We start from the raw sequence: 27,755 nt of genomic DNA on the forward strand, positions 1-27,755 counted from the left end.
CTAGCATCTGAACGGGACGACCAGCACCTGTGCAGGTGCAGGCGGGGCCGACAGCGCCCCCCGTTGGTCGCCAACCAGGTCATGACAACTGCTGCATGTGTCTGTAATTCTCCCCTCCTTCCTCTACCATAGATATCGACCAATCACGTGTGGCTTTAACCAAAGACTGGGGACGGGGAATAGAGGAAAAAAAAAGTCGGCTCCCATTTCCGGCTCCTTGTTAGGAACCGGCTCTCTTCTTTTCACTTCAGGGATCCGTCTCGTTTGCGAACGACACATCACTACAATACATGCGTAGCACCCCCGCAATCAATCAAATCAGACTTTGGACAGTTGGTCAACCTGATCGACAAACAATCCAGGTCGACGACACACAGGGCGCACCCCCCCCCCCACCACCACCACCACACACACACACAGACACACACACAGACTGACTTTATGTGATGGGAGGGGTGAGGGGTGGCGTGCACATGTGCCTTTAAAGGGCCTCGAACGCGAGGGCCCAGTGCGCCATTTGACTTTGAGAAGAAGCGAGGCAAACATGAAGATGTTGACCATGATAGCGGTGGTGGTGATGGTGACGTGGGGCGCACCGGCAGTGGCGCAGCCCTGCGACGACCTTTACAAGCCCCTCCCCACCAAGCACCTGAATCAGGTCAGTGGTTTTTGATTGACGCGCGCCATCTTTGCGTCAAGCGCTTCGAGGCGAGAGCGGAATTTCGAAGTCTCCGGGCGGGCGCCGCTTCGGGCAAGTGAAGTGGTGGGTCGCTGAGGGAGGGGGTGTGGCTTCCCGCAGGTGTTGGGCGAGTGGCATCTGCTTTGGGGGGCCGCCGAGCGGCTGCTGATTTCAGAGGTCGTCAGTTCGGCCGTTAGCCTCCACCCCAAAAGCGACGTCCTCCTGCACTTCCTGGAGAGGAACAAGTACCGGTGCGTGCGATGACGCTGGCGATGGCGCGGGCGATGGCGCGTACGTCACTCGTCTTGCCGGTTTCAGAGACAACACGTGTGTGACCTACTCGTCGAACTTGACCGCACCAGCGGACCCCACGAGCGAAGACCCCCTGGTCCTGCCGGCTGTGGTCGACTGTGAGTGACGGGCGGGCGGGTGGGTTGCCGAGAACGTTCGAACCGTCGCCTCGTTCCGCATGTTTGTTGTTTCCGTGCGTCAGGGGTGATGAGCAACGGTTCGTCGCTGGCCCTCAACGTCTCCTTCATGCTGCATTTCTACGAGAGATCGGCTGACGCCATGTTGATGTTCGTCCAAGCGGGCGACATGGGCCGCTTCCTGCTCAGCTACGGTCAGCGTCCGCCCACCCGCACAACTCTCACTGTAAATGCTGTTGATACATTTGTCGATAACTACTATCCCATAGTTGACCAGCAGATGGCGCTTCTTTATTTTTCTTGACATTACGTTGGGTTGTTGTCACTTCCGGTACTTGTTTTATTTTCCGCGCTTCTTTCAAGGACAACCGACACCATTTTTTTTTGTTTCCTAACTGACATCAGAAAAACGTTTTATAGCATCTAAAATACCCAAAACACGCAGGCGGATATTTTTAGTCAAATGAAAAACACCAATAACACCTGCCACAAAATGAGTCCCGCCCCCTTGTTCGTGATGTCACGCCAAGATACTCCTTCACAAACTGCCTTGCTCCAGAATCAAAACAATGGCTTCAGAGAGTTCAGATTTGGAGAAGATGCTTTCTTGTTACTCATCCAATTATGAATATGATTCAAATAGTTCTGAAGAGGAAAGCATCAATGTTTGCAATCGATTAAAGAAGTCCTTCCGGTCATTTTTAGGCATCTGGACTCCAATACGCCCAGAACATGCACAAGATGGCGCACAAGCTCCATTGGAAATGGGCTGATTTGTCCCTTGGGAATTTGTGTCAACTTACACCTTCTTTATGCGTGTTACCGCAATTGGCTGCAATACACGATTCACCATCGCATTATTTATGTAGTTTTCCTTCTACTTTCGCCATCAACACAGTGTTTTCAGACGAAAAAAAGTACACAAAATGCATTGCGTGTCGCTTTCTCGGTCACGGGCGTTCCCTCCGTGATGTCACTTAGGGCATCGTCATCAACTCGAAAACAAGACTTCATGAATGTTTAGTGTGAGTCTTAAAACGTAAAATATAGCGATATGCGGTGGAATCTTTGTAAAATGCGCTCAGTAGAAGTCATTTGAAGTCATTTTACAAGTTATAGACACAACTTATCCGGAGGTGTCGGTTGTCCTTTAAGTTTCATTTTACTGAGAAGACGGCGAGAATGGACATGTTTTATCGCAGTACTGTTTAGCAAGGAAAAGATAAAAAGCGGACAGCAGGCAAAGTGTTCTACTATGCTTCCATATGAAACAGAGGACTCCGGTTCTTTGTACTGATGGTTAATTCTTAAAGGACAACCAACGTCACTTTTTTGTTTCTTAACTGACATCAGAAAAAACGTTTTATAGCATCTAAAATACCCAAAACATGCAGTATATTTTATTCAAATGCAGAACACCAATAAAAATGACTTAAAGTGCCCAAAATCTGCAAAAAATTGAGTTGTGAATTGGGCATGTTCAGAAAGTCCCGCCCCCAGTTCGTGACGTCACGCCAAGACGTCTTGCATTGCTAGTGAATCAAAACAATGGCTTCAGATTCGGAGAATATGCTTTCTTGTTACACATCCAGTTATGAATATGATTCAAATAGTTCTGAGGAGGAAAGCATACATGTTTGCAATCGATTAAAGAATTTATTTGTGCCATTTTGAGGCAACATTGGGGGAAAATCTCTCACCCAAAAAAAAGAGGCACAAAATGGCGACCTCCTGTGGCCACCTCCATTTCCACAGGCTGATAAATTCCTTATATGGAGCTTGGACGCCCTCTTCTGGAGGCTTTTGGGTGCAACACGAGGTCCCCAGACCAAACAAGTACAGCAAAATACATTGACGTGATGGAAGGACCGCTACAATGCGTCTTTTTTACGTTCCTTTAGTGACGTCACGTACAGACTCGTCGCCAACAAAAACAAGACTTCCTGAATATTCAGCGCGAGTTTAAAACGTAAAATATAGCTATATGCGGTGGAATCTTTGTAAAATACGCCCAGTAGAAGTCATTTGAAGCCATTTTACAAATTATGGACACAACTTGTCCGGAGACGTCGGTTGTTCTTTAAATGTGATTTCACTTGCATGATCAATCACCAACGACACTACCTGGGACTACAAACAAGTATAAAAATATAGCTATTATTTACACATAAACACTTGGACTTTACATCAATCAAATAAAACATATGTAATAAAATTGTACTCACCATTTTGCCCGCCTTCTGCTCCGAAATGGAAGTTTTGATCTTAGTCCTTTTTATTTTTTCCTTGCTAAACAATACAGCGATAAAGCAAGTCCATTAACGACGCCTTCTCAGTAAAAATGAAACTTACGAAGCGCGGAAAATAAAACCTGTACTGGAAGTGACAAAAGTGTCCTTGAGAGTTTTGGAAGGCGCTTATAAATGAAATGTATTGTTATTATTATTATTATTATTATTATTATTATTATTATTATTATAACAACAAACCAATGTAATGAATGTCGAGAAAATAAAGCACAGCCATCTGGTGGTCAACTATGGGGTAGCAGATATAAACAAATGTATCAGCACACTCACGTCACGCCGCGTTTCAACTGTGAACGGCCGCGTGCGCGCGCAGGCCGCCCCGACCGCGAGGTGGACGCCGAGCAGCTGAAATCCGAAGGGGAGAAGCTGCTGAAGATGGTGGAGTGCCTGTCCTTCATCTCCAAGCCGCCGTTCGTTGCCGACGGCGCCGCCGGTAAGACGGCGGCCGACGGCCGACGGCCGAGCAGGCTGGTCGCCCGACGACAAACTAACCCGCCAATGTCTTCGCAGAGTTTTGCCCGGCCGCCTGAGCCGACCGACGGCAGACGCGGGCGAAGCGGCCAAACGGCAAATCCCAATAAAAGGGCTTTCCCTCCGCCCCCTTTGCCCCCTTCTTCCGCTCTTTTGTGCGTCAAACGCGACAACGCCGACGGCGGCTCGGCTGCGGTTCACCTTTGGCAAAGGGCGGCCCTGCCGTGACGTCACACGCGAACGCCCCTGAGCTGCGGTCGCCGCCAGCTGGTCATTCGCGGTACTACGTCGGCAGACAAACTTTGCAAAGAGAAAAAGGAACGTTTATTGCTCAAAACAGAAAGAAGGAAGGCGCAAAACAATGGCTTCAGATTCGGATAATATGCTTTCTTGTTACACATCCAGTTGTCAGAATCAGAAAATCTTTATTCGTCCCACAATGGGGAAATATGCAATATGAATATGATTCAAATAGTTCTGAAGAGGAAAGCATACATGTTTGCAATCGATTAAAGAATTTATTCCGTGTCATTTTGAGGGAAACGGGCGGGGGGAGTGGGGTGGGGGGGGGGTGTCTCACCCAAAAAGAGGCAATAAAATGGCCACCGAGCTGTGAGGAATGAATCAGCCCGTTTCCACAGGCTGATAGATTCGTTCCATGGAGCTTGGACTCCCTCTGCTGGCGGCTTTTGGATGTAACACACGGTTTTCAAAAGAAAACAGTACAGCAAAATACATTGACGTGATGGAAAGACGCTACACTTTTACGTCAGGAGGCGGTCCTTTTCTGACATCACGTGAGGACTCGTCACCAACTCAAAAACAAGACTTCCTGAAAGTTCAGCGTAAATCTTAAAACGTAAAATATAGCTATATGCGGTGGAATCTTAAAATAATAAAAAATAATCTTAAAATACGCCCAGTAGAAGTCATTTGAAGCCATTTTACAAATTATGGACACAACTTGTCCGGAGACGTCGGTTGTCCTTTAATTGTTCAAATACCGATGGCAAAGGTGAACGCGAGCTGGCCGAGGCTCTGGCCCCACGGGTACGGCTGGTTCACCACGCTCTTCAAGGCGTCCCACCGGTGTTCTCGGATGTGTGTCGGGACGTCAGTAGTCTTTGCCTGAGAAGCCCATATCTGCAACAGCCCTATCGTTCGAGGGGGTCGGCGATGCCACTGTCCTTAGGCGGCTAGCATGCCAACGCGACCCGTCAGACAGACAGAAGGTGGTCGGTCCGAGTTGGGCGGTAATCTGGACTGGTGCTGTCCAGAATGAGTCCAATTGTGGACAATTGTGGAACTGTGGATACGGTCAACGGTGACCCGGAGGCTGCAGTGTCGAGCAGGAGTGGTAAGCTCACTCCATCCAGTTCCACTGTGCACCACGCAGTGGATGGTGGTCCGCCTCGGCTGGTATGGTGAGCGGCGTGACAGGTATGTTGACGTGGGAGCAGAGCGCCACATCCTGGCGAAGTGGTTCCTCTTTCCGCAGTGCTGGCATCTCTGTCCAATGGCTTTGCAAGTTGGCGCGCGTGTGGGCGGCCAGGCAGATACCCACGGTTGGCATAAGGTCTGCGTGTGTTGGCCCCTTGATGTCTGACGACATTTATCTCGGCACTGTCGTCACGTTTTGCAAGGTGGTGATGGCGGGTGCGGATCCCAAAAAGCAGGCAGGAGGGAGCAGGAGGTTGTTTGACAAATTGTATTAAATTAAAGGTCAGCAGGAACAAAATGTAAAACATCAAAATCATCTGAACAGAAAAAATACAAAATATCAAAAGAAAATCAAGTGTAAAAGTCCGCCAAGGTTAAACAAACACATGCACAGCATGCAATTGCAAACAAAGCATGCAACAAACAATGAACCGACACCGGATGGTCGTGCCGGGAGTCCTTTTAAGTGTCACTGTTTAAAACGACTAGCACCTGTGAGGATGCAGGCAGGGCTGACGTTGCTACCCGTTGGTCGCCAATCTGATCGGGACGACCAGCACCTGTGCAGGTATAGGCGGGGCCGACAGCGCCACCCGTTGGTCGCCAACCAGATCATGACAGTCGTATTTAGAGGTGGATTTGTAACTGGAGGTGGCGTCTGGGAGTGGAGGGGTTGGAGCAACAATCTGTGCCAACGCGGGAGAGTGTGAAGGTGTGGGTGGGTTCACGAGCCGAGACGTTAATTGTGCTGCGTTCTCCAATGGGAACGCCATTTCCACAGCCTTCGATAGTGGGAGGTCGTCAGGGGACAATAACAGTTTCTCCCGTAGCTTGGGATCAATCGTGTGCTCCGCTAGTTGATCTCTAATCATTTCCTCCTCCAAGCGGCCGAATTTACAGAGGCCCGCTAAACACCGCAAGTCGGCAACGTAGAGGTGTACCGACTCGCCTGTTCGTTGCCGTCGGTGACGGAAGGCAATCCGCCGGACAATCACGCAATCATGTCTGTCCAACAAAGCGACACAATCCCTGTATTTCTGCGCGGGTCCGAGTGTCCGAAAAACACGCTGCCCTCACTTCCCAAGCTGTGCACTAGCATAGCCGTTAGCCGTGCGTCGCTTGCCTCGTAGTCCGATCGCCGTCGTGAAAGAGTCATACCAGCGGGACCACGGGACTGGTGGCTCACCGGGGAGCGCCAGAAACGAGGGGAGGGGAGCTGTGTAGAAGTCCATCTTCGTCGCCAATGTTGCGTCCGGAGGAATGAGAGGAGAAGAGTTGCTTTGTCAACGTCTTTATTGTGCCACCATCTTAGTCTACCTGCGGTCGTGACGTCACCGCTGTCGCAACATTCTGTAGCAGTGTGACAGATGCGACACCGCCCCCCAGGAAACGGCAAGAAAAAGACGAGCGGTCAATGTCAAGTTCATCGCCTTCGGGCGGGGAGGGGATTGGGGGGGACTTGAATCCGGGGGACGACGAGGCCTTCGTGGCAAGCGCCTCCCGCCGTGCAGGGCGAGAAGTCCGTCTTTTGACACGGTTTGGACACCATTTGGGCTGGCTACCGATCTCGGGTTGCTCCGCGGGTGCCCCGCTCTTGACCGGTTCCACATTCGTCGAAAACCGGACCATCTCGCCGCCGGGCAGCCAGTCGACGGCCGGGCGGGCGACCATTCCGTTGTCCGTTCCTCGGCCGCCGACCGAAAAAGGGCGAGGCGCAAAGAGAGACAAAGCGCCGTGGCGTTCATCCTCTTCTGGGGGGACAGGTCGCCGCTCTGTGTAAATGGCGCACCAGGCGTTTGGAGAAGCCGCAGAAGACCTTCAAGCGGCGAGACATCTCCGCCGAGTAGCGCAGAGCCTCGAAGGCCGTCGACACCGCCGGAAGCGCCGGCGGGGGGGGCGCCGGGGGGACGACCGCCCCCGTCTGAAAAGCACACACGGGCGGACGTGGGGCAAACGCTGACTGGCCGCCATTTGCCTGCTCCGACCATTCGGCGCCCGCCGACAAGGCCCGACAGCACGAGGCGAAACCACCTGGCGGACTTTTTGCCGGGGGAAATTTCCTAACTAACTAATCTTACTAACTAGCTGGCTATCTAGCCAGCTAGTTATTTGCTGTCTATTAGCTATCTGACTTACTATCTATTTGCTGCCTATTAGCTATCTAACTATCTAGCTGGCTATCTAGCTAGCTCGCTATTTGCTGTCTATTACCTATCTAACTATCTAGCTGGCTATCTAGCTAGCTATCTATTGGCTGTCTATTAGCTACCTGACTAACTTGCTATCTATTTGCTGCCTATTAGCTATCTGACTAACTAGCTGGCTATCTAGCTAGCTATCTATTTGCTGTCTATTAGCCATCTGACTAACTAGCTATCTATTTGCTGCCTATTAGCTATCCAAGTATCTAGCTGGCTATCTAGCTAGCTAGTTATTTGCTGTCTATTAGCTATCTAACTATCTACCTGGCTATCTAGCTAGTTATCTATTTGCTATCTATTAGCCATCTGACTAACTAGCTATCTATTTGCTGCCTATTAGCTATCCAAGTATCTAGCTGGCTATCTAGCTAGCTAGTTATTTGCTGTCTATTAGCTATCTAACTATCTACCTGGCTATCTAGCTAGCTATCTATTTCCTGCCTATTAGCTATCTGACTAATTAGCTGGTTATCTAGCTAGCTATCTATTCGCTATCTGTCTAGTTAGCTGTATATATCGCTAGATATTAACTAGCTATTAGCTAGCTAGCTTCCAGGTTGAGAGAACGCTGGCGCGTGTGGCTGCCGCTGCTCACCCACAGAAAAACTTTATTCTTTGACTGTAAAGTGACCTTGGGAGTTTTGAGAGGCGCTTAGAAATCGAATGTATTCTTACTATTATTTATTATTGAGCTTGGTGGCGTCCGCTCTTTGGCTGAACGGCGGCGGCGGTGGTCATCCTCACCTGCACGAGAGCCGTCCCGACCAGGTCAGCCAGCCGCAGCAGGTGAACGGCGGCGCCCCTCGCCGCCTCCGAGGGGAAGCTGACGTTTCGGGCGCCCGCCTTCAGCCAACCGGCATGCACGGCGAAGGCCAGCGCGTCGGCGTACAGCCCGCTCAGTGACTCGTGGACCTGCCGCCACAGACAGCCAGAGACCATGAGAGACTGCTCGCCTGCATGGAGGTCGCGCGTGTGGGCGCCCTCTAGTGGGACAACCCCGGAAAGACCGGCACGCGGTCTCGTGTCGTGGCCCGAATGGCCGCCCGCCAAGCCATTTATAATAATAGTAATACATTTGATTTATCAGCGCTTTTCAAAACTCTCAAAGTCACTTTACAGTCACAGGATCAGTTTTTCTGTGGGTGAGCAGCGGCAGCCACATGCGCCAGCGTTCACTCAACCGGGAATAACTAAAATAGATCAAGTTAAATAGCTAGCTAATAGATAACTAATAGCTAGCTAGCTAGTTAGACAGCTAGTAGATAGCAAATAGATAGCTAGCTAGGTAGCCAGCAACGGTGACCCCGTTCAACCAGGAATAACTCAAATAGATTGGGTTAGCTAGCTAGCAAATAGGGAACTAATAGCTAGCTAGCTAGTTAGACAGCTAATTGATAGCAAATAGATAGCTAGCTAGGTGGCCAGCAACGGTGACCTGTTCAACCGGGAATTCATGTAACTGAAATAGATCAAGTTAGCTAGCTAACTAATCGATAGCTAGCTAGTTAGACAGCTAATAGATAGCAAAAAGATAGCCAGCAACTGTGACCCCGTTCAACTGGGAATAACTCAAATAGATTAGCTTAGCTAGCTAATAGATAACTAATAGCTATAATAGCTAGCTAGCTAGTTAGACAGCTAATCGATAGCAAATAGATAACTAGCTAGGTAGCCAGCAACGGTGACCCATTCAACCGGCAATAACTCAAATAGATCAAGTTAGCTAGCTAATAGATAACTAATAGCTAGCTAGCTAGCTAGTTTACCTTCCACGCGCGAAAGTGAGCAGCGGTCGTCGCAATGACGGGAAGACTTTGCAGTCGCGCCTCCAGCAAGTCGTCCGCCGCCTCGTCATCGTCGTCCAGCTGAAAAGCAAACGCAAAATAAGAAGAAGAATCGAAAAAGATGACGTGGGGTCAGCCAGCGAGGCGACAAAAGCGAGGAAGGAAGAAGCTTCGCTCACGCACGGGTTGCAGACGCTGCGCCGCCCTCCTGATGACGTCCATTTGATTGGCAGCCCCCTTGAGCGCGTTGCAGAGGAGGGCCCTGCGGTGGGCGGAGCCGCAGCCCGACGACCGCAGCAGTTCCGCCAATAGGAGAAGGCGCAGCAGGCGGATGGCGGAGTCACGCCGCACTGCCCAAAAGAAAACTCATGTGGATTTCTAGAGCCCCCCCCCCCAACAGCTCCTCCCCCCCTCACTCACACACACACACACACACACACATCCCTGTGTCCCATCCCAGTGAGGACCACCCTTGCTGATAAGTTTATCGAAGAACTAGTGTTACATTTGAACACTAAATGTCCCCCTGACTGCATTTCCCACTTCAATTTCTTTAAAAAAACAAAGCAATAAAAAGTGGACTTGAAACTGAAATTACAGTAGGAGTGATGTCTCTGAATGGGTACATTCAAAGTCCTCACTCCTATAGTGAATTTGTTTAAAATATCGTTTACTGTATTTTTTGTTGGTTGATTCCGTTGAGTTTTCAAAACAGTTTGTGGTATGAATGTTTTCCTCTCATTCATCACATACACACACACACACACACACACACACACACACACACACACGTTCCTGTTTCAATGGTTTTGTGAGGTCCGGATAACTCCAGATAATGAATGAGGACCACTGTTGCTGATAAGTTTAGAGAAGAACTAGTGTTCCATTTGAACACTAAATGTCACCACATTTCCCACTTCAACTTCTTTAAAAACTAAGAAATAAAAAGTGGACTGTGAAGTGAAATAACAGCAGAAGTGAGGTTTCTGAATGGCTACATTCAAAGTCCCCACCTCTGTAGTGAATTTGGTTAAAATATCATTTTACTTTTTGTGGTATGAACTTTTTCCTCTCGTTAACCACACACACACACACACACACACACACACACATAAACACACACAGTGAGTAAAAAGTGTGTATCCAAGTGAAATGAAAATACACACCAAAAAATCATTTTGGGTGAAATTGTGAGGACTTTTCTGAAACTTTAACAGATGCATACATACACCCTCTAGAAGCCTCCAGAATGAAAAACTTGTGAGGACCAAAAGGTCACCAAAAGGTCCTCACTTGTCAAAAATGTCCTCACTACGTATGGTATAAAATGTTAGTGGTCCTCACAAGACTAGTAATACAAACACAGCGCATGTTTGCTGTGTCCGAAACCTTCACAAACGTCGAACTCTCTACATTTTGGTGGATGGAATTTTGAGCGAGACCAAGTTCCGACGGGCCTCCGGGGGGGCCCGAGTGGCGCCTGCAGGAAGGAAGCACCTGGCGACGGCGTCAACATGGCCAACATCCTTCCACTTGGGCGGGACGGAAGACCAGACCCGGTTTGTGCTTCCAGCTAGCTTGAGCTTGACTCCAGCGCAACGGCCGCTAGCTTTAGCTCCACTTTGTGGCTATTTTCAGGGGGCATTGGGTGGTCCCGCGGATGCGTCTCCTAGGTCCTCACCGTTTTTTTCTTTCAAGAGCGGATGTATGGCCTCCACCTGTTTTGTAGAAGCCATTTTGGCTTCTTCTTCTCTCGGCTCTTTGCGGTTACACTTTGTCTTGTTCGGGTGCCGCCACATCGGCTCCTTCTGGCTGTCATTTCAGCTCCAACTGGCCGCATCGGTGCCAAGGCGCTCGTGGAAATGCCGTCAGAAGGGCGCCTTTCAGCACCGCCGGCGCACAGGGTGGCGCGGCGACAAAAAGGCCGCTTGCGCGAAGCCACTTTGTCTGGCGGCGCAACGCCAGGACGTCCCACGTCTGGACGTGGGAAATCCTGACAGACTTTGAGACATCCTCACGACTCATGTGAGGCATTCATGCAGATGATGACCTCAGTGTCTGCGCGCACACGCCCTGCAGCCAGTGGTGATGGGAATTCCGGCTCTTTTTAGAGAGCCGGTTCTTTTGGCCCGGCTCACTAAAAACATCCGGCTCTTTTGGCTCCTCGCTTTTTGGTTGCTTAAATTAATTACCACAAATCATGTATAATTGTGTGAAAAACGAATTACTCATGTAAAAAAATACACAATATCAAATATTTTTAATTATATGGCCTGATTTATATGTGCACAGAGAGCATCCGCTAACTTTCACTTTCCATGTGGTTACTCTGGTCTGATGATCAGCTGTCACTAATTTGATTTTCATATTAATAATGCTACCATACCAACTCGTAAAATTATAATAATTGAATAACAGCATAATGCAATAACATTTGTCCACCTGTCTTCCCCCCACCCTTCTCCTCACTGCTGCGTGTGTCTGTTATTCTCCCCTCCCTCCTCTACCACGGATCTTGACCAATCACGTGGGGCTTTAACCGAAGACTGGGGGCGGGGAATAGAGTACAACAAAAGTCGGCTTATTGTTAGTAGCCGACTCTCTTCATTCACTTCAGAGATCCGGCTCCTTGTTAGGAACCAGCTCTCTTGGTTCACTTCAGAGAGCCGGCTCTAAGAACCGGCTCGTTCGCGTACGACACATCACTATTACTCAGCCGCTAGTGCGCGGTGCAAGACGCCGGTCCAAACTGCCGCTTGTGCGCGTTTCTGACAGATTGGAACGGCTTTCTCTCCCTCAAGCGACGGGCCGGCCGACGGGCTGGCAGCGCGGCGCCAGGAAGAAAAGCTAACGGGCCAAAAGCGTGAATCATTTGCCACATCCTGACCGACACACCCGCCGGCGCTTGCTTCTCTTCTTGTTGTTCTTCTTCTTCCTGCTAATTTGGCTCTTTTTTTTGTCCGCAGGTACTTTGTCACCAGTTTAGTTTTTGAGGCGACCGCCGGCCTCTGCGACGGGGTCGGCGCCCTTGCCCCCCCACCGCGATGACCGAGGCCTCGCAGAATGCCGGCACTGGAGTCACATGACCATTTGAAGACGCCGACCCACGGATAGCGCCATCTAGCCCACGAGGACCAAAGCTCGGCGCCGGGTCGAGGCGGCACCTTTGGGTTGAGGCCCTGCGGTTATTATTTGGCGTCCCTGGGCCACATTTTCTCTCGAGCGCAAGACTGCAGCTGCTGGGCCGTATTTGGGCCTTCCTGGGTCCCTTTTGGCTTTTTTTTTTCTTCCCGCAACTCAAACGTGGGCTTCCCCCATCTCGCTTCGTTCCCTTCGGGCGGAGGAGCTTCTGACGGTTCCATTTCCATTGGGGCTCTGTCTCGGTTCATTCTAGCGGCGGGTCGGGCTCAGCTTCTTTGGGCTCAATTGGCACAGCTGGCCCACAAGCGGCGTGAATCCTAGAGAAGGAAAGGGTCCACCTCCGCCGCTGGGGGGGGGGCTCCGTCGCCCCTTTGAAGGACACGAGCCTCCTTTGAGCATTTTCACCAGTTGCCTTTTGTTGGCCAGCCACCGAGACGCAAGGTCGAGGGGTCGCGGGGGGTCGTCTCCATCCCAGGACATGCGCGCAACCACCCCTGAAAAGTAGGAGCAAAAGGGCAAACTTACGTCTCATGTCGTCGGGGCTCCGCGCGTCGCAAACACTCACTCCGGCACACGCGGGTGAGGGCATGCGTGTGCGTGTACGGCGCGTGCGGACGATACGTGTGTTTGCGGACACATGTGAAAGTTCTCCTTTATATGGCGTGAGTATGACACATCACCTGAGTCATCAGCCAGCCGACGAGCCATTCCAGCATCGACGCCCACGCGCAGACACCCCCCCCCCCCCAAAAAAAATGGACGTGACCAAAGTCGGCCAAAAAGTGAACAGAGTAACCCCCGCCCCCAGACGATGACATCATCACAGGCTCAACGTGACGCAACGGGTGTCGCGATCGGCGGCGAAAACAGCCGATCCCACCCGACCGGTTTCCCGCCCTTGCCTGAGGTCTGGGCCTTTGGAATGGCGACGCCTCCCTCTGGCGGTCACGTTGAGGCACTGCGCCACATGACCGCAGGGCCGGCTGCGGTTGCTGGCTCGCCGGGTCGCAGTACGAGTACCGTACGGGGTCGCTTTGGCGGAAACCAAGCAACATTCCTCGTCGTTACTCAAACGTGGTCGATTTCATTCAACGTCCACAAATTTGCTTCTCGCACTCAACGTTTGTGTGCAGGGCGAAAAAGGAGATGTCGCGATGGCTTCGGCTAGCTTTCGCTTAGCGGCCCGTCGTTCGCGTTAGTTTGACGAAGCGCGAGACACACCTGGACGTTTGACGTTGGCTCGACGAAACGAAAGCCTTGGTTGGAAGCGATGTGTCGTTCGCGAACGAGCCGGTTCTTAGAGCCGGATCTCTGAAGTGAAGAGAACCGGTTACTAACAAGGAGCGGGAAATAGGAGCCGACATTTTTTTTGTCCTCTATTCTCCGACGCCAGTCTTCGGTTCAAGCCGCGCGTCTAAGTTAGTGGATGCTCGATGCGCACATAAATCAAGCCATATAAATACAAATATTTCATGTAGTGTATTTTTTTACATGAATAATTCGTTTTTCACACAATTATACAAGATTTTTGGTAGTTAATTAATTTAATAAAAAAACTAACCGAGGAGCCATTTGGGAGCCAAAAGAGCCAGATCTTTTTAGTGAGCCGAGCCAAAAGAACCGTCTCTCTGAAAGGAGCAGGAGTTCCCATATAAATAAAAACATTTGATAGTGTATTTTTTACACGAGTAATTCGTTTTTCACATAATTGTACATGATTTTTGGTAGTTAATTAATTTAATTAAAAAAAACTGAGGAGCCATTTGGGAGCCAAGAGAGCCAGATCTTTTTAGTAAGCCGAGCCAAAAGAGCCGGCTGTCTGAAAGGAGCTGTAGTTAATTAATTTAATCAATAAAAAAATAAACAAACTGAGGAGCCATTTGGGAGCCAAAAGAGCCGGATCTTTTTAGTGAGTCGAGCCAAAAGAACCAGCTCTCTGAAAGGAGCCGGAATTCCCATCACTACTTGGTTGGTGTTGTTCCATCGGCGCGATTGCCGTTGTGTTCCGCGCCCGACCGGCGTCCCTTTCCCCTTTATTGCGGGGCTTCCGGAAAGGCGTTTCAAAATAAAAGAATGACGCGACGTCCCCGTTGCTGCCAGAGCGTGATCACCTGTCGCCCGGTGATCCCGGTTGACCCTTCGCTGCTCCAATTGGCTTCGCTTTTGGTGAGGCAGCCGACGCCGCCCTCTGCTGGTTACAATTAAACGCTGCTCCCGCTTACCCTCCACCTTGATTTTGTGCCTGAATTTCTGTGGCGATTGAAGGAAGCGAGAGTAAGCTAGTATGTTGTTATGGTTCGTCATGACGATTAGTTCCCAACTCTATTTTCTATCTATTTGGGATCTATTAGCTGTCTAACCAGTTGGCTATCTATTTGCTTTCTATTAGCTATCTGGCTAGCTATTTATTAGCTATATGGCTATCTAGCTAGTTAGCCAACTATCTAGCTGGCTATCTATTATCTATCTGTTGGCTAGATAGCTAGCTTTCTATCTATTTGAGTTACTTCTGGGTTGAGTGAACGCTGGCGCAAGTGGCTGTCGCTGCTCACCCGCAGAAAAACTGTGACTGTAAAGTGACCTTGAGAGTTTTGAAAAGCGCTTATAAATAAAATGCATGATTATTATTACCAAGCTAGGTATTAGTTATCTATTAGCTAGCTAGCTAACGTGATCTATTTGAGTTATTCCCAGTTGAGTGAACGCTGGCGCGTGTGGCTGCCGCTGCTCACCCGCAGAAAAACTGTGACTGTAAAGTGACCTTGAGAGTTTTGAAAAGCGCTTATAAATAAAATGCATGATTATTATTACCAAGCTAGGTATTAGTTATCTATTAGCTAGCTAGCTAACGTGATCTATTTGAGTTATTCCCAGTTGAGTGAACGCTGGCGCGTGTGGCTGCCGCTGCTCACCTGACTGTAAAGTGACCTTGAGAGTTTTGAAAGGCGCTTATAAATACAATGTATTATTATTATTACCTAGCTAGTTAGCTATCCATTAGCTAGCTAGCTAACTTGATCTATTTGAGTTATTCTTGGTTGAGTGAACGCTGGCGCATGTGGCTGCCGCTGCTCACCTGAATGTAAAGTGACCTTGAGAGTTTTGAAAGGCGCTTATAAATACAATTTATTATTATTATTGTAGGCTCAAGAGTGGCAGAAAGGAAGGGATGGCGCCACCTCACTTGCGAGCGCCGCTAGCCGTTCATTTGCTTTTTCCTATTGGCACGCGAATTTTGGAATTGAGCCACGATGTCGATATGAAAACAAAATTCCCAGAGAACTTGAATGTCGAGCCGTGCGTGTAATTCTCCAGCGAGCAAAAAAAGACGGCACGAACCAAACAAATCAAGTTGAAAGACGACTTTGAAAGGTGGGCGGCGACATTCATTTCATTCCACTGGGAGCGAGTGGCGGTCCAAGGAAGGGGGGGGGGGGGGCAACGGCATGGTTCCGCTCCTCTGACAGTTCCTCCTCATTGCTGCGAGCCGCGGGGTTGCCGTGACGGCAGCGACGGGCAAGCGAGACGCTCAGCGGGGCAGCCGCCGACGGCCGCCACCGTCTCCTCGGCCCGCAGGCACAACTCCTGCAGGAAGGAGGCCGTCTCCATCGTCAGGTCATCATCTAGAACGGGAGGGAGGGGCAGGGGGGAGGGGGGAGGGGTTTAAGGAGGCGTCCCGCTCGATGGCCCCCCGAGCAAAAGCAACGAGCCAGCACCGATGGTGATCGTTGTGTGTCGCACCGAGACTAACAATTGCGCTAACACGCATAAAGAAGGTGGAAGTTGACACAAATTCCCAGCGGACAAATCAGCCCATTTACAACGGAGCTTGTGCGCCATCTTGTGCATTTTCTGGACGCTACATCGGAGTCCAGACAGCTCGAATTGATCCGGAAGGACTTCTTTAATCGACTGCAAACATGTATGCTTTCCTCTTCAGAACTATTTGAATCATATTCATAACTGGATGAGTAACAAGAAAGCATCTTCTCCGAATTTGAACTCTCTGAAGCCATTGTTTTGATTCTGGAGCAAGGCAGTTTGTGAAGGAGTATCCTGGCGTGACATCACGAAAAAGGGGGGCGGGACTTTCTGAATCTTCCCAGTTTCGAGCACATTTTGTGGCAGGTTTGGGACTCTTGAAGTCATTTTTATTGCTATTTTGCATTTGACTAAAAATATCAGCCTGCGTGTTTTGGGTATTTTAGATGCAAAAAAAACGTTTTTCTGATGTCAGTTAGGAAACAAAAAAAATGGTGTTAGTTGTCCTTTTAGTGACCTTGAGAGTTTTGAAAGGCGCTTATACATCAAAATCAAATGGATTATGATGATGATGATGATGATGATGATTATTTACTCACGTGTTTGGGTCTCCTTCAACCTGGGGGCCTCCACGCCCACGTCGCCCAGGTGGGTGTCCTGCTCCCGCGTGGCCCGGCACATTTTTTGGTGGGTGAACCAGTGGAGCCGCTGGCACGCCGGGTCGCAGTAGGTCACCTTCGAGAGAACATATCCCCCCCACCCCACCCCCGTTTAACATGAACCCCCGCGGAGGGGGGGGGGGGGTCGATGGCGACGGCCCGACTTACCGATTTGCAGAGAGAGCAGCGCCGGCGGGCCCCCCGCTCACCGCACGTGGCGCAGTAGTCGGCGTCCGCAAAGGCCATCTGACCCGTCAGCGCTTGAGTCAACACCGAGTAGGCCGTGGGGTCGTCGCCCTGGAAACAAAGGTCATTTTGGCCAACCGGCGGGCCCCTTTAGGCGGGCCGCAGCGCTCACCAGCTGCTGAAGCAGCGTGCTCTCGCAGTAAGGAAACTTGCGGATGCAGTCTCGGATGAACGTCTCCTGGTACTGCGGGAAGCCGTCGCCGTCTCTCCCCCTCAGGAGGCTGGCGGGCGGGGGGGGGGGCGGCATTGAGGAGCCAGCCGGCTCAGACCAGCCGCTCCCGATACGGCGCCCTCACCTCTCCAGGAGGGCGTCCAGCCGGCGGTCCCGCTCGCGGACAAAGGTCAGGCATTTGCGCAGGACGCAGCCGATGTAGTGCAACTTCATGGCCAGCGCCTCGTTGGCGAAGGGCCGCCGGACGCACTGCTCGCACAGCAGGTCCAGCACCCGGGAGCACTTCTCCAGGGCGCCGGCGTCCACCAACGCCGGGTTCTGCCTCACCAGCAGGACCATCTGGCGGGATCCCGGTTGGGAACAGGGGGACAAACGGGGTTAAAGGACAAACAACACCATCTTTTTGTTTCCTAACTGACACCAGAAAAACGTTTTATAGCATCGAAAATAGCCAAAACACACACGCAGGCTGATATTTGTAGTCAAATGCAAACCACCAATCAAAATGACTTCAAGTGTCCCAAAACTGCCACAAAATGACCTCTCAGAACTGGGGATTTTCAGAAAGTCCCGCCCCCTTGTTTGTGACGTCACGCAGAGGACGTCTTGCCTTGCTTCACAATCAAAACAATGGCCTCACGGAGTTCAGATTGGGAGAAGATGCGTTCTTGTTACTCATCTAGTTTTGAATATGATTCAAATAGTTCTGAAGAGGAAAGCATAAATGTTTGCAGTCGATTAAAGAAGTCCTTCCGGATCAATTCGAGCCGTCTAGACTCCAGTGTAGCAAGATGGCGCCCAAGCTCCGTTGGAAATGGGCTGATTTGTCTGCTGGGAATTTGTGTTCACTTCTTTATGGTGTTACCGCAATTGGTAGTCTTGGTGCAACACACAACGATTCACCATTTCGTTATTTATGTGTTTTTCATTCTAATTTCACCATCAACACGGATCAGTACGAAGTTTTCAGACCAAACAAAGTACCTAAAATGCATTCCCTCCGTGACATCGTCATCAACTCGAAAACAAGACTTCCTGAATGTTTAGTGTGAGTCTTAAAATGTAAAATCTAGCTACATGCCGTGGTAGCTTTGTAAAATGTGCTCAGTAGAAGTCATTTGAAGCCATTTTACAAATTATGGACGCAACTTGTCCGGTGGCGTCGGTTGTCCTTTAAGGAGCAAAGCGTCGCAGTTGGCCTCACCTTGACCGGGTTGAGGTTGGTGCTCATGATGATCCGGTGCAGGGGTCTCGCCAAAGCCGGCGGCAGCTCGGGGTCCTCCCCCGGCCCGCGAGGCCTGGTGTAGTCGTCCAGCCTCGCCCGGGGGAAAAAGTGGTTGATGGCCGTCACGCAGTCGTGCTGGCCTGCCGCCGAAAGGCACGCGTGACGCGGGCGAGCGGGAAAGGAGTCACCGGCCCCCCTCCCCCACGTCACGCCCCCAGCCGCCGCTCTCACCGACAAACGCCGCCATTTGAGCGGCCGTGCGACCCACCGAGTTCACCAGATCCGTGTCGGCCCCGGCGTTCAGCATCATGGACGTGACGTCCGTTTTCCCTGGAGGGGGATGCAGAGGGGGGCTTCATTTCACCCGATGAGTGAATAATAATAATACATTTCATTTATATGCGCCTTTCTAAACTCTCAAGGTCACTTTACAGTCACAGGATAACGTCTGTGTAAGCTCTCAGTCGTACAGGAGTGGTCCATCGATGAAAAGGTTTCTTCAGCCGTCATCTGTACAAATTTGAAGGTGTCGGACGTTTCGCTTCTTATCCAAGAAACTTCGTCAGCAAACTAAAGTCGTACTGGTGGTTTAGGCCCTATATATATATATATATATCCCTACTGTCCAGACAGGTGCCGGACTCTGCTATGATAGGACCCTGCTCTCAGGTTGGGGGGAGCAGGGGACTACCCACTGCAGCTGCTCCACTGATAGTTCCTGTTAGTTCTGACTGGCCTGATTGCCCCATTTCGACCGGTATCACCTCATCAGTATTCCTAATCCTATGTTGCCAAAGCAGGCTATTGTATGAACGATCCAAATTGAACCTAACCCCACCAAACCGGTTTAATGAAGGATTTTGTTGTTTTATGAAAACTGCTTCTTTTACTCCCCTTTCAAACCATCTATGTTCTTTCGCTAAGATTTTAACCTCATTGTCGTCAAATGAGTGGTTGCTAGCTTTTAGGTGCAAATGTACTGCTGATTGAGGCCCACTTGTATTATCCTTGCGATGTTGATAAAGTCTTTTTTTGAGAATTTGTTGAGTCTCCCCAATGTACTGCTCTTTACAATTTTCATTTTTACAATGTATTGAATAAACTACATGACTTTATTTTTCATTTGGCAGCCTATCTTTTGGGTGCACTAATTTTTGCCTTAAAGTGTTTATCGGTTTGAAATAAGTAGTACTTTGTGTTGCCAAATGACTCTTTGTAGTTTTTCAGAAACTCCTGCAATGTAAGGTACTGCTACTCCTTTCCTTTTTGTATCTTCAGAATTTTTGGTTTCATTCCCTATTCTTTCTTTCTGACATTTGTTGAATGACCCCTAAGGGTACCCACAGTTTGTGAGTGCTCTCCTGACATGTTTTGACTCCTTTTCTCTACCTTCCTGACATGTTTTGACTCCTTTTCTCTACATTCTCCTTTTCTGTACCTTCAACGCTTGTTAGTATTAGTTTAGCCCTATGCTGGAGGGTTCTGATAACTAGTTGCTGCCTGCTCACGAGGCCTGGGTGCTGGCCGTCCGTGAGTCCCGAACCGAACTTTGTGTTTTTTATGTGGACTTTGTGGCCGAGCTGCACCAAGTATTCCACCACCCGGTCACAGAAGTCGAGGCAGAGGGACTCCTCCACGACTGCGTCCAAAGTTCCCGTTCGGCCGCGGAATACTCGATCGCCTTCCGCATCCTGGCTGCCGGCAGTGGCTACAACGATCGAGCGCTGAGGGGAGTATTTCGTCGCGGATTGAGCGTCGCTCTCAAGGACGAGTTGGCCACCCGCGACGCTGGCACCGCCCTCACCAAAATGATCGACATTGTCATCAGCCTGGACCATCGCCTTTGGGAGAGGCAGCGGGAGCAAGGCAACCAGCAGCCCAACGAACCCGGAAGCAAGTTGCGGATGACCACACCTGGCGGCAGCGAGCGGTCGCGGCGCCTGGAGGGGTCCCCCGATCCCATGCAGATGGGAAGTGGGAGCGATCGAGCCAACCCCGGGGTTCGTCGCACTCAAGGCCCCCAGCCGAAAACCTCCAGCTCCTGTAAGTCCCCGTCAAAACGGCGACCGCGGCGACCACTGGAGGCGGCGAGCACGGCGCCCATTACGCGGTTGGAGTTGGACGGCGAATTAATTGGCCCGTCCATCTCCCAGACGATACGGGCGCTAGTGGATTCGGGGGCAGACGGGTGCTTCATCGATCCCCAACTGGCAGAATCATTGGGCTGCGACTTAGAGAATCTCCAGACTCCCAAGGAGATTCTTGACCTCGATGGTCGACTACTGGCCAAGGTTACCCGTATCACCGCACCGCTTGAACTCAGGTTATCGGGTAACCATGTTGAACGCCGCCGATTGCTTGTTATGCCCTCCCAACGCCACTCGTACTGGGCCTCCCTTGGCTCAGCACCCATGACCCTTCCATCTCTTGGGAGGGTCCCACCATACAGGGTTGGAGCCCCTACTGCTATGCCAATTGCCTACGGTCGGCTACGGCAGGGCGAGACCCCTCCCGCAGCGGCGCGCCCAAAGAGATCTGTCTCGAGGGCCGCGTTGTTACCATGATCTGCGGGAGGCGTTCAGTAAGGACAACGCGCAATCCCTGACACCCCACCGAGCGTATGGCTGCGCGATTGAACTGCAGCCGGGGGCTCCACAACCGGATTCCACACTCTACCATATCTCCCACCCGGAACAAGAAGCCCTGAGCACTTACATTGACTCTTCCCTTGCAGCGGGACTCATCCGACCCTCGCGTTCCTCGCTCGACGCAGGGTTTTTCTTCATCGAAAAGAAAGATAGAACCCTGCGCCCGTGTGTCGACTATCGGGGTCTGAACGACATCACCATTCGCAACAAATACCCTCTCCGCCTCCTGGATTCGGCCTTCGCGCCTCTCCAATCGGCGACCATTCTCACCAAATTGGATTTACGGAGCTCATACCACCTAGTTCGCATCAGAGAGTGGGACGAATGGAAGACCGCATTCAAAACGCCCTTGGGGCATTTTGAAGGGGGCAGGGGCAGCTCTGGACCGATCCTCCCAAAACCAAAGCGGTGGTAGAGTGGCCAACCCCGAAGACGCGCAAACAACTCCAGCGATTTTTGGGGTTTGCCAACTTCCACCGCCGCTTTATCCGCGGTTATAGTCAGAAGGCACTCACCCTTACTAATCTCACATCCACCAAGGTCCCCTTCAGGTGGACACCCGACGGAGAGGGGGCGTTCAACCGCCTCCGTCACGCATTCTGCAACCACTCCGGTCTTACGTCACCCCGACCCGGACCTCACGTTCGCGGTCGACGCATCTGAGGTACTACTCTGGGGACACACCTCCAGGGTCGCCTGTCACCCGGGGGTCAATAGGACGATCCAGCTCATCGCCCAGCGGTTCTGGTGGCCGGAGTACAGGAAGGACATCATGGAATTCGTGAAGGCATGCCCCGCCTGTGTCCGACCCTGGTCCCATATTTCCGTCGACTTCATTACAGGTCTCGCTCCGTCCCGTGGCAAGACGGTCGTCCTAACCGTTGTGGACCGCTTCTCTAAGTCGGCCCACTTCATCCCGTTAACCAGGTTGCCGTCCGCCATCGAGACGGCTCAACTCCTGGTTAACCACGTCGTCCGTCTCCACAGGATTCCGGCGGACATCGTGTCGGACCGGGGACCGCAGTTCGTGTCCAAGGTATGGAAACGTTTCTGTCGGTCCCTAGGGGCGTCGGCGAGCCTGTCGTCTGGCTACCATCCCCAGACCAACGGCCAGACGGAGCGCAAGAACCCGGACCTGGAGGCGGCTCTCCGGTGTGTGTGCCTCCACAGTCCCGCGTCGTGGGCCTCCACTTGCCATGGGTGGAGTACGCTCACAACACCCTGGTCTCCACAGCCACAGGTCGGTCCCCTTTCATGTCCGCCTGTGGTTATCAGCCGCCTCTGTTCCCCACCCAGGAGGGCCAGGTGGAGGTCCCGTCCATCGAACACCACCTGAGACGGGTTGCGGATCGTCGTCGCCGCCAGGCACCTAATTACCAGGTCGGGCCGGAGGTGTGGCTATCCACGAGGGACCTCCGGTTGGCCGGGACATCGGCCAAACTGGGTCCACGGTTCGCCGGTCCCTTCCCCATCGAGGCCATTAACAGCCCGGTCTCGGTGAAGCTCCCACGATGAGGATCCAACCGGTCTTCCAAGTCTCCCTCCTCAAGCCTGTGGACACCAGCCCCCTGGCTCCGACACCCGCCCCCCCTGCGGATAGTGGACGGCGGTCCTGTTTACACCGTGCGGGAGATAGTGGACTCTAGGCGCATGGGCAGGGGATTGCAGTACCTGGTCGATTGGGAGGGCTACGGTCTCGAAGAACGCCAGTGGGTCCCCCGTTCCTGGATCCTCGACCCGTCTTTCACCCGGGCATTCCATTTGGCTCACTCCTCCAACCCGGGTGGGCCGCCAGGAGGCGTCCATTGAGGGGGGGCACTGTCACATCCTCGTCAGCGCCAGGAGCGTTCCCCTCCCCTCCTGTCTCATCCTCCTCTGCTCCTGAGCGGGCCCCTCCCCTCCCTGCTCTCCAGACTCACTCACCTGTTCCTCATTTCCTTAATTGTACTTTCTGAATCTCTGCATTTCTGAGCTCATTTTGTGGCAGTTTTGGGACACTTTAAGTCATTTTCATTGGTGTTTTGCATTTGACTACAAATATCATCGATATATCGATTATTGCAACGCACTTCTCTTCGGTGTCAATCAGAAATTTCTCCATAAACTCCAACTCGTCCAAAATTCTTCAGCCCGGATCATCACTAGAACCCCCTCCTTTCACCACATCACCCCTGTACTCCAGCAACTCCACTGGCTACCGGTTAAACATCGTATCGAATTCAAAATACTTCTGTTTACTTTCAAAGCCATCCATAACCTTGCTCCTCCCTATCTTTCTGACCTGCTTCAAATCTCTGTTCCCTCTCGGTCCCTCAGATCCTCATCCTCCCTTCACCTCTATGTGCCCTCTGCCCGTCTCACCACGATGGGATGCAGAGCTTTCAGCCGCTCTGCTCCCAAACTCTGGAATTCACTCCCACCCAACATCCGTAATATTGACTCCCTCCCTATTTTCAAGGCTCATCTCAAAACCCATTTGTTTAAAATTGCTTTCAATGTCTAATTCTCTCTGCTATTTTATTATTTATCATTTTACTTATGGTTTTATTGTTATGTGCTGTGTTCTATTGTTTTTATTGTAAAGTGTCCTTGGGTGTTTTGAAAGGCGCTTGAAATAAAATGTATTATTATTATATTATTATTATTATTATTATTATCAGCCTGCGTGTTTTGGCTATTTTGGATGCTATAAAACATTTTTCTGATGTCAGTTAGGAAACAAAAAAATGTTGTCCATTAAGTGACCTTGAGTTTTGAAAGGCGCTTATTATTATTATTATTATTATTATTATTATTATTTTATATTATTATTTTTATTATTATTTTCTCACGTCACGTTGGAAACAAATCACATACAGTATGCATTTTGGACAATGATGAAAGATGTTCTCCTTTTTGATTGTTTTTGAAATTACACCATTTATAAATGCATGTTGAAAAGCTGCAGTGTAACAAACTACATGTAGTCTTCTTGCATCAAGGCGTATTGTACCTGACAGGCCGGCGAACATGAGGGCGGTGTACCCGCAGTCGTGTTGGTTGCAGTTGACGTCGGCCCCCCGCTGCAGTAGCAGGCCGCACGTGTGGGCGTCGCCCTTGTAGGCCGCGTGCATCAGGGGGGTCATCCCGCACTGACCGCAACAAGACGGACAGATGGACGGCGACGCAAAACAAAGACATCAAAATGGAGGAGGGGTGGGGGGGGTGTCAAAGTAAGAGCACTTGAGTGTGAGCAGGTGGCGTCAACGTCTGTCAGCTGATTGTGACAGACGTTGACGCCAAGGAGCCCGTAGAGTGGAAGCCTTCTATGGTGGGGGCCACAAGTGCCCCTGGCCAGTAGTGATGTGTCATTCGCGAACGAGCCGGTTCTTAGAGCCAGAGCTCTTAAGTGAACAAAGGATCCGGAAATGGGAGCCGACTTTTTTCCCTTGATTTTCAGCTATTTTCAATTGTAGATGACAAAGGATTTATAAAATAATGCTCTCAACCCAATCTATGCAATTCCATGCAGGAAATATCCCCATTGTTGGGCTATTAAAGGCTTGTGATTCTGAAAACACTTTCTCAAAGAATCATACCAGAATCATATGACAAAGAACGTGCTGGAGACCAAGAATGGGTAAAAAAGTCACCACAGGGAAAGTGAAAGTTAGTGAATGCTTTCTGTGCACAAATAAATAAAGCCATATAAATAAAAATATTTGATATTGTGTATTTCTTTACACAAGGGAATTTTTTTTCACATTTTACATGATTTTTGGTAGTTAATTTAAGCAACAAAAAAACTGAGAAGCCATTTGGGAGCCAAAAGAGCCGGATCTTTTTAGTGAGCCGATCCAAAGTACGGTCTCTCTAAAAAGAGCCAGATCTTTTTAGTGAGCCGATCCAAAAGAACCGTCTCTCTGAAATGAGCCGGAATTCTGATCACTAGTGGCCAGTCACCTACGTATGTCTCGCACGTGGGTGGGACGGACGAGACGCGTCCTCGTTAGCATTTGTGAGCCCAAACGTCGCATGGCCATTTCAACGAGCGTGTCTCATTTCGCATCACCACAAACAGATCAAGATGTCCCCAAAGGCAGAAAGACATCTGAAGCTGCGGCGCCGTCAAAGTGGACATTTGTCCCGAGTACCTCATCCAAGCAGTCCATCCGCACGTCGTCGCATGCGAGCATTTGGGCCGCGCCGTCCGCATCGCCTGCAGAGCACAACACAAGGCTTCAGCGTGCGCCATCGAACCCCAAGCCGGGTGGAAGGTCCCACGGCCGCGGGGCAACCGCATCGTGATGTGTCATTTGCGAACGAGCCGGTTCTTAGAGCCGGATCTCTGAAGTGAACGAAGAGATCCAAAATGGGAGCCGACTTTATTTGTCCTCTATTCCCCGCCCCCGGTCTTCAGTTAAAGCCGCATGTGATTGGTCGATATCCGTTGTAGAGGAGGGAGGTGAGAATTACAGACACACGCAGCCGTAGGAGAAGCGGGGGGTGGGGGGTTAGGGTAGACAGGTGGACAAATGTTGTCACATTATGCTGTTATTATTATCCAATTATGATATTTTTTACTAGTTGGTATGATAGCATAATTTATATGAAAAGCAAATTAGTGACAGCTGATCATCAGACCGGAGTAACCACAGGGAAAGTAAAAGTTAGTGGATGCTCTCTGTGCACATATAAATCAGGCCATATCAATAAGAATATTTGATATAGTGTATTTTTTACATGAGTAATTTGTTTTTCACATAATTGTACGTGATTTTTGGGAGTTTATTTAAGCAACAAAAAAACTGAAGAGCCATTTGGGAGCCAAAAGAGCCAGATCTTTTTAGTGAGCCGAGCCAAAAGAACTGGCTCTCTGAAAGGAGCCGGAATTCCATCACTAGTGCACATGTAAATCCAGCCATATAGATAAAAATATTTGATATAGTGTCTTTTTTTACATGAGTAATTCGTTTTTCACATAATTTTACATGATTTTTGGGAGTTAATTAATTTAAGCAACATAAAAACCTGAGGAGCCATTTGGTAGCCATAAGAGCCGTACGTTTTTAGTGAGCTGAGCCAAAAGAACCGGCTCTTTTCGGAGAGCCGGAATTCCCATCACGACAACCGCAAGAGACGAAGGGAGGACTGGGGGACGAGGGGGGACGTCGCTCACCGGCCTGGATGGCTTGCAAGAGTTTCTTCTCGGAGGCGGTGAGTTGGCCCTTGCGAGGCGCCGACATTCTGCTCGCCGCGGTTGGAGGGAGGCTCTCTGTCACGTTGCCGCTCGCACCGACGTCCATACCAAAACTGCCACGCCCCGACAAGTGGGGGCCCTCGACAAGTGCGGGCCGCGCCTGGATCGTACCAATGGCAAATAAAGAGGGGGGGGGTCCACTGGCGGGCATTCGGGGACAAATCATTTTGTCAGGCAAACACACACACACACAAAAAAAACAAAAGTGGCAAGTGGTCTGGATTGGGGTGTGGTCCCAACTGGGGACCATCGGTCCTCAGAGGTTCCGCCGGAATGACAAAGAACCCGTTAGCTAGCGCGCCGCTCCCAAGACGATGATAATAATACATTTAATAATACATTTTCTTTCTAAGTGCCTTTCAAAACTCTCAAGGTCACTTTACAGTCACAGGATAAGTTAGATAGCTACCTCCATAGCTAGCCAGCGAATAGATAGATAGCCAGCTAGATAATAATGCTAATAATAACAATAAGAATGCTAATAATAATAATACATTTTATTTCTAAGCGCCTTTCAAAACTCTCAAGGTCACTTTACAGTCACAGGATAAGTTAGATAGCTAGCTCGATAGCTAGCCAGCTAGAGAGCTAATAGGTAGATAGCCAGCTAGATAATAATGCTAATAATAACAATAAGAATGTTAATAATAATAATAATACATTTTATTTCTAAGCGCCTTTCAAAACTCTCAAGGTCACTTTACAGTCACAGGATAAGTTAGATAGCTAGCTCGATAGCTAGCCAGCTAATATATAGATAGCCAGCTAGATAATAATGCTAATAATAATAATAAGAATGATAATAATAATAATACATTTTATTTCTAAGCGCCTTTCAAAACTCTCAAGGTCACTTTACAGTCACAGGATAAGTTAGATAGCTAGCTCGGGAGCTAGCCAGCTAGAGAGCTAATAGATAGCCAGCTAGATAATAATGCTAATAATAATAATAAGAATGCTAATAATAATAATCCATCTAATTTCTAAGCGCCTTTCAAAACTCTCAAGGTGACTTTACAGTCACAGGATAAGTTAGATAGCTCGATAGCTAGCCAGCTAGAGAGCTAATAGATAGCCAGCTAGATAATAATGCTAATAATAATAATAAGAATGCTAATAATGATAATACATTTTATTTCTAAGCGCCTTTCAAAACTCTCAAAGTCGAGTGGTTAGAACACCGGCTTCACAGTGCAGAGGTCGCCGGTTGGCGTCCCGGTCCGGCCTCCCTGTGTGGAGTTTGCATGTTGTCCCCGGACCCGCGTGGGTTTTCTCCGGGTCCTCCGGTTTCCTCCCACATTCCAAAAACATGCATGGCAGGCAGATTGACCACTCCAAATTGTCCCTAGGT

General features: G+C 50.1%; 3 protein-coding genes across 3 annotated transcripts; 1 reads left to right on the top strand and 2 right to left on the bottom strand.

Moving 5' to 3' along the window:
- Positions 1-499: 499 nt before the first annotated feature.
- LOC148882617 (saxitoxin and tetrodotoxin-binding protein 1-like) lies at positions 500-4,015 on the top strand. Its single transcript, XM_088986918.1, has 6 exons — positions 500-658; positions 800-930; positions 998-1,089; positions 1,173-1,301; positions 3,730-3,849; positions 3,927-4,015. The coding sequence occupies exons 1-6, from the start codon at positions 545-547 to the stop codon at positions 3,944-3,946; spliced, it is 606 nt and encodes a 201-aa protein (XP_088843044.1). The 5' UTR covers positions 500-544; the 3' UTR covers positions 3,947-4,015.
- A 143-nt stretch (positions 4,016-4,158) lies between these two features.
- LOC148882618 (uncharacterized) lies at positions 4,159-13,063 on the bottom strand. The gene is made up of 5 exons (XM_088986917.1): positions 12,979-13,063; positions 9,496-9,662; positions 9,295-9,393; positions 8,273-8,440; positions 4,159-7,248 (listed from the first exon to the last, which is right to left on the bottom strand). The coding sequence occupies exons 1-5, from the start codon at positions 13,040-13,042 to the stop codon at positions 7,069-7,071; spliced, it is 678 nt and encodes a 225-aa protein (XP_088843043.1). The 5' UTR covers positions 13,043-13,063; the 3' UTR covers positions 4,159-7,068.
- Positions 13,064-15,385: 2,322 nt separating this feature from the next.
- LOC148882619 (ankyrin repeat and MYND domain-containing protein 2-like) lies at positions 15,386-27,092 on the bottom strand. Its single transcript, XM_088986916.1, has 10 exons — positions 26,324-27,092; positions 25,299-25,363; positions 24,158-24,296; positions 18,749-18,847; positions 18,497-18,657; positions 17,417-17,631; positions 17,233-17,341; positions 17,043-17,171; positions 16,815-16,950; positions 15,386-16,076 (listed from the first exon to the last, which is right to left on the bottom strand). The coding sequence occupies exons 1-10, from the start codon at positions 26,652-26,654 to the stop codon at positions 15,928-15,930; spliced, it is 1,533 nt and encodes a 510-aa protein (XP_088843042.1). The 5' UTR covers positions 26,655-27,092; the 3' UTR covers positions 15,386-15,927.
- Between the last annotated feature and the right edge of the window lie 663 nt (positions 27,093-27,755).

Source organism: Hippocampus bargibanti, linkage group LG20 (assembly GCF_051943395.1).
Source record: "Hippocampus bargibanti isolate YZ-2025 linkage group LG20, ASM5194339v1, whole genome shotgun sequence".
In the NCBI taxonomy this organism is placed as follows: Eukaryota; Metazoa; Chordata; class Actinopteri; order Syngnathiformes; family Syngnathidae; genus Hippocampus; species Hippocampus bargibanti.

Coding starts and splice junctions, on each gene's coding strand:
- LOC148882618 (XM_088986917.1), bottom strand. CDS start 13,042: ATGCCCTCACCCGCGTGTGCCGGAGTGAGTGTTTGCGACGCGCGGAGC. Junction 9,663..12,978: donor GAGCCCCGACGACATGAGAC/GTAAGTTTGCCC, acceptor TCTTTTGGGCAG/TGCGGCGTGACTCCGCCATC. Junction 8,441..9,294: donor CTCACTTTCGCGCGTGGAAG/GTAAACTAGCTA, acceptor CTGTGGCGGCAG/GTCCACGAGTCACTGAGCGG.
- LOC148882617 (XM_088986918.1), top strand. CDS start 545: ATGAAGATGTTGACCATGATAGCGGTGGTGGTGATGGTGACGTGGGGC. Junction 931..997: donor CTGGAGAGGAACAAGTACCG/GTGCGTGCGATG, acceptor TGCCGGTTTCAG/AGACAACACGTGTGTGACCT. Junction 1,090..1,172: donor CCTGCCGGCTGTGGTCGACT/GTGAGTGACGGG, acceptor TCCGTGCGTCAG/GGGTGATGAGCAACGGTTCG.
- LOC148882619 (XM_088986916.1), bottom strand. CDS start 26,654: ATGGTCCCCAGTTGGGACCACACCCCAATCCAGACCACTTGCCACTTT. Junction 24,297..25,298: donor GGATGGACTGCTTGGATGAG/GTACTCGGGACA, acceptor TGTTGCGGTCAG/TGCGGGATGACCCCCCTGAT. Junction 17,632..18,496: donor CCAACCTCAACCCGGTCAAG/GTGAGGCCAACT, acceptor GGATCCCGCCAG/ATGGTCCTGCTGGTGAGGCA.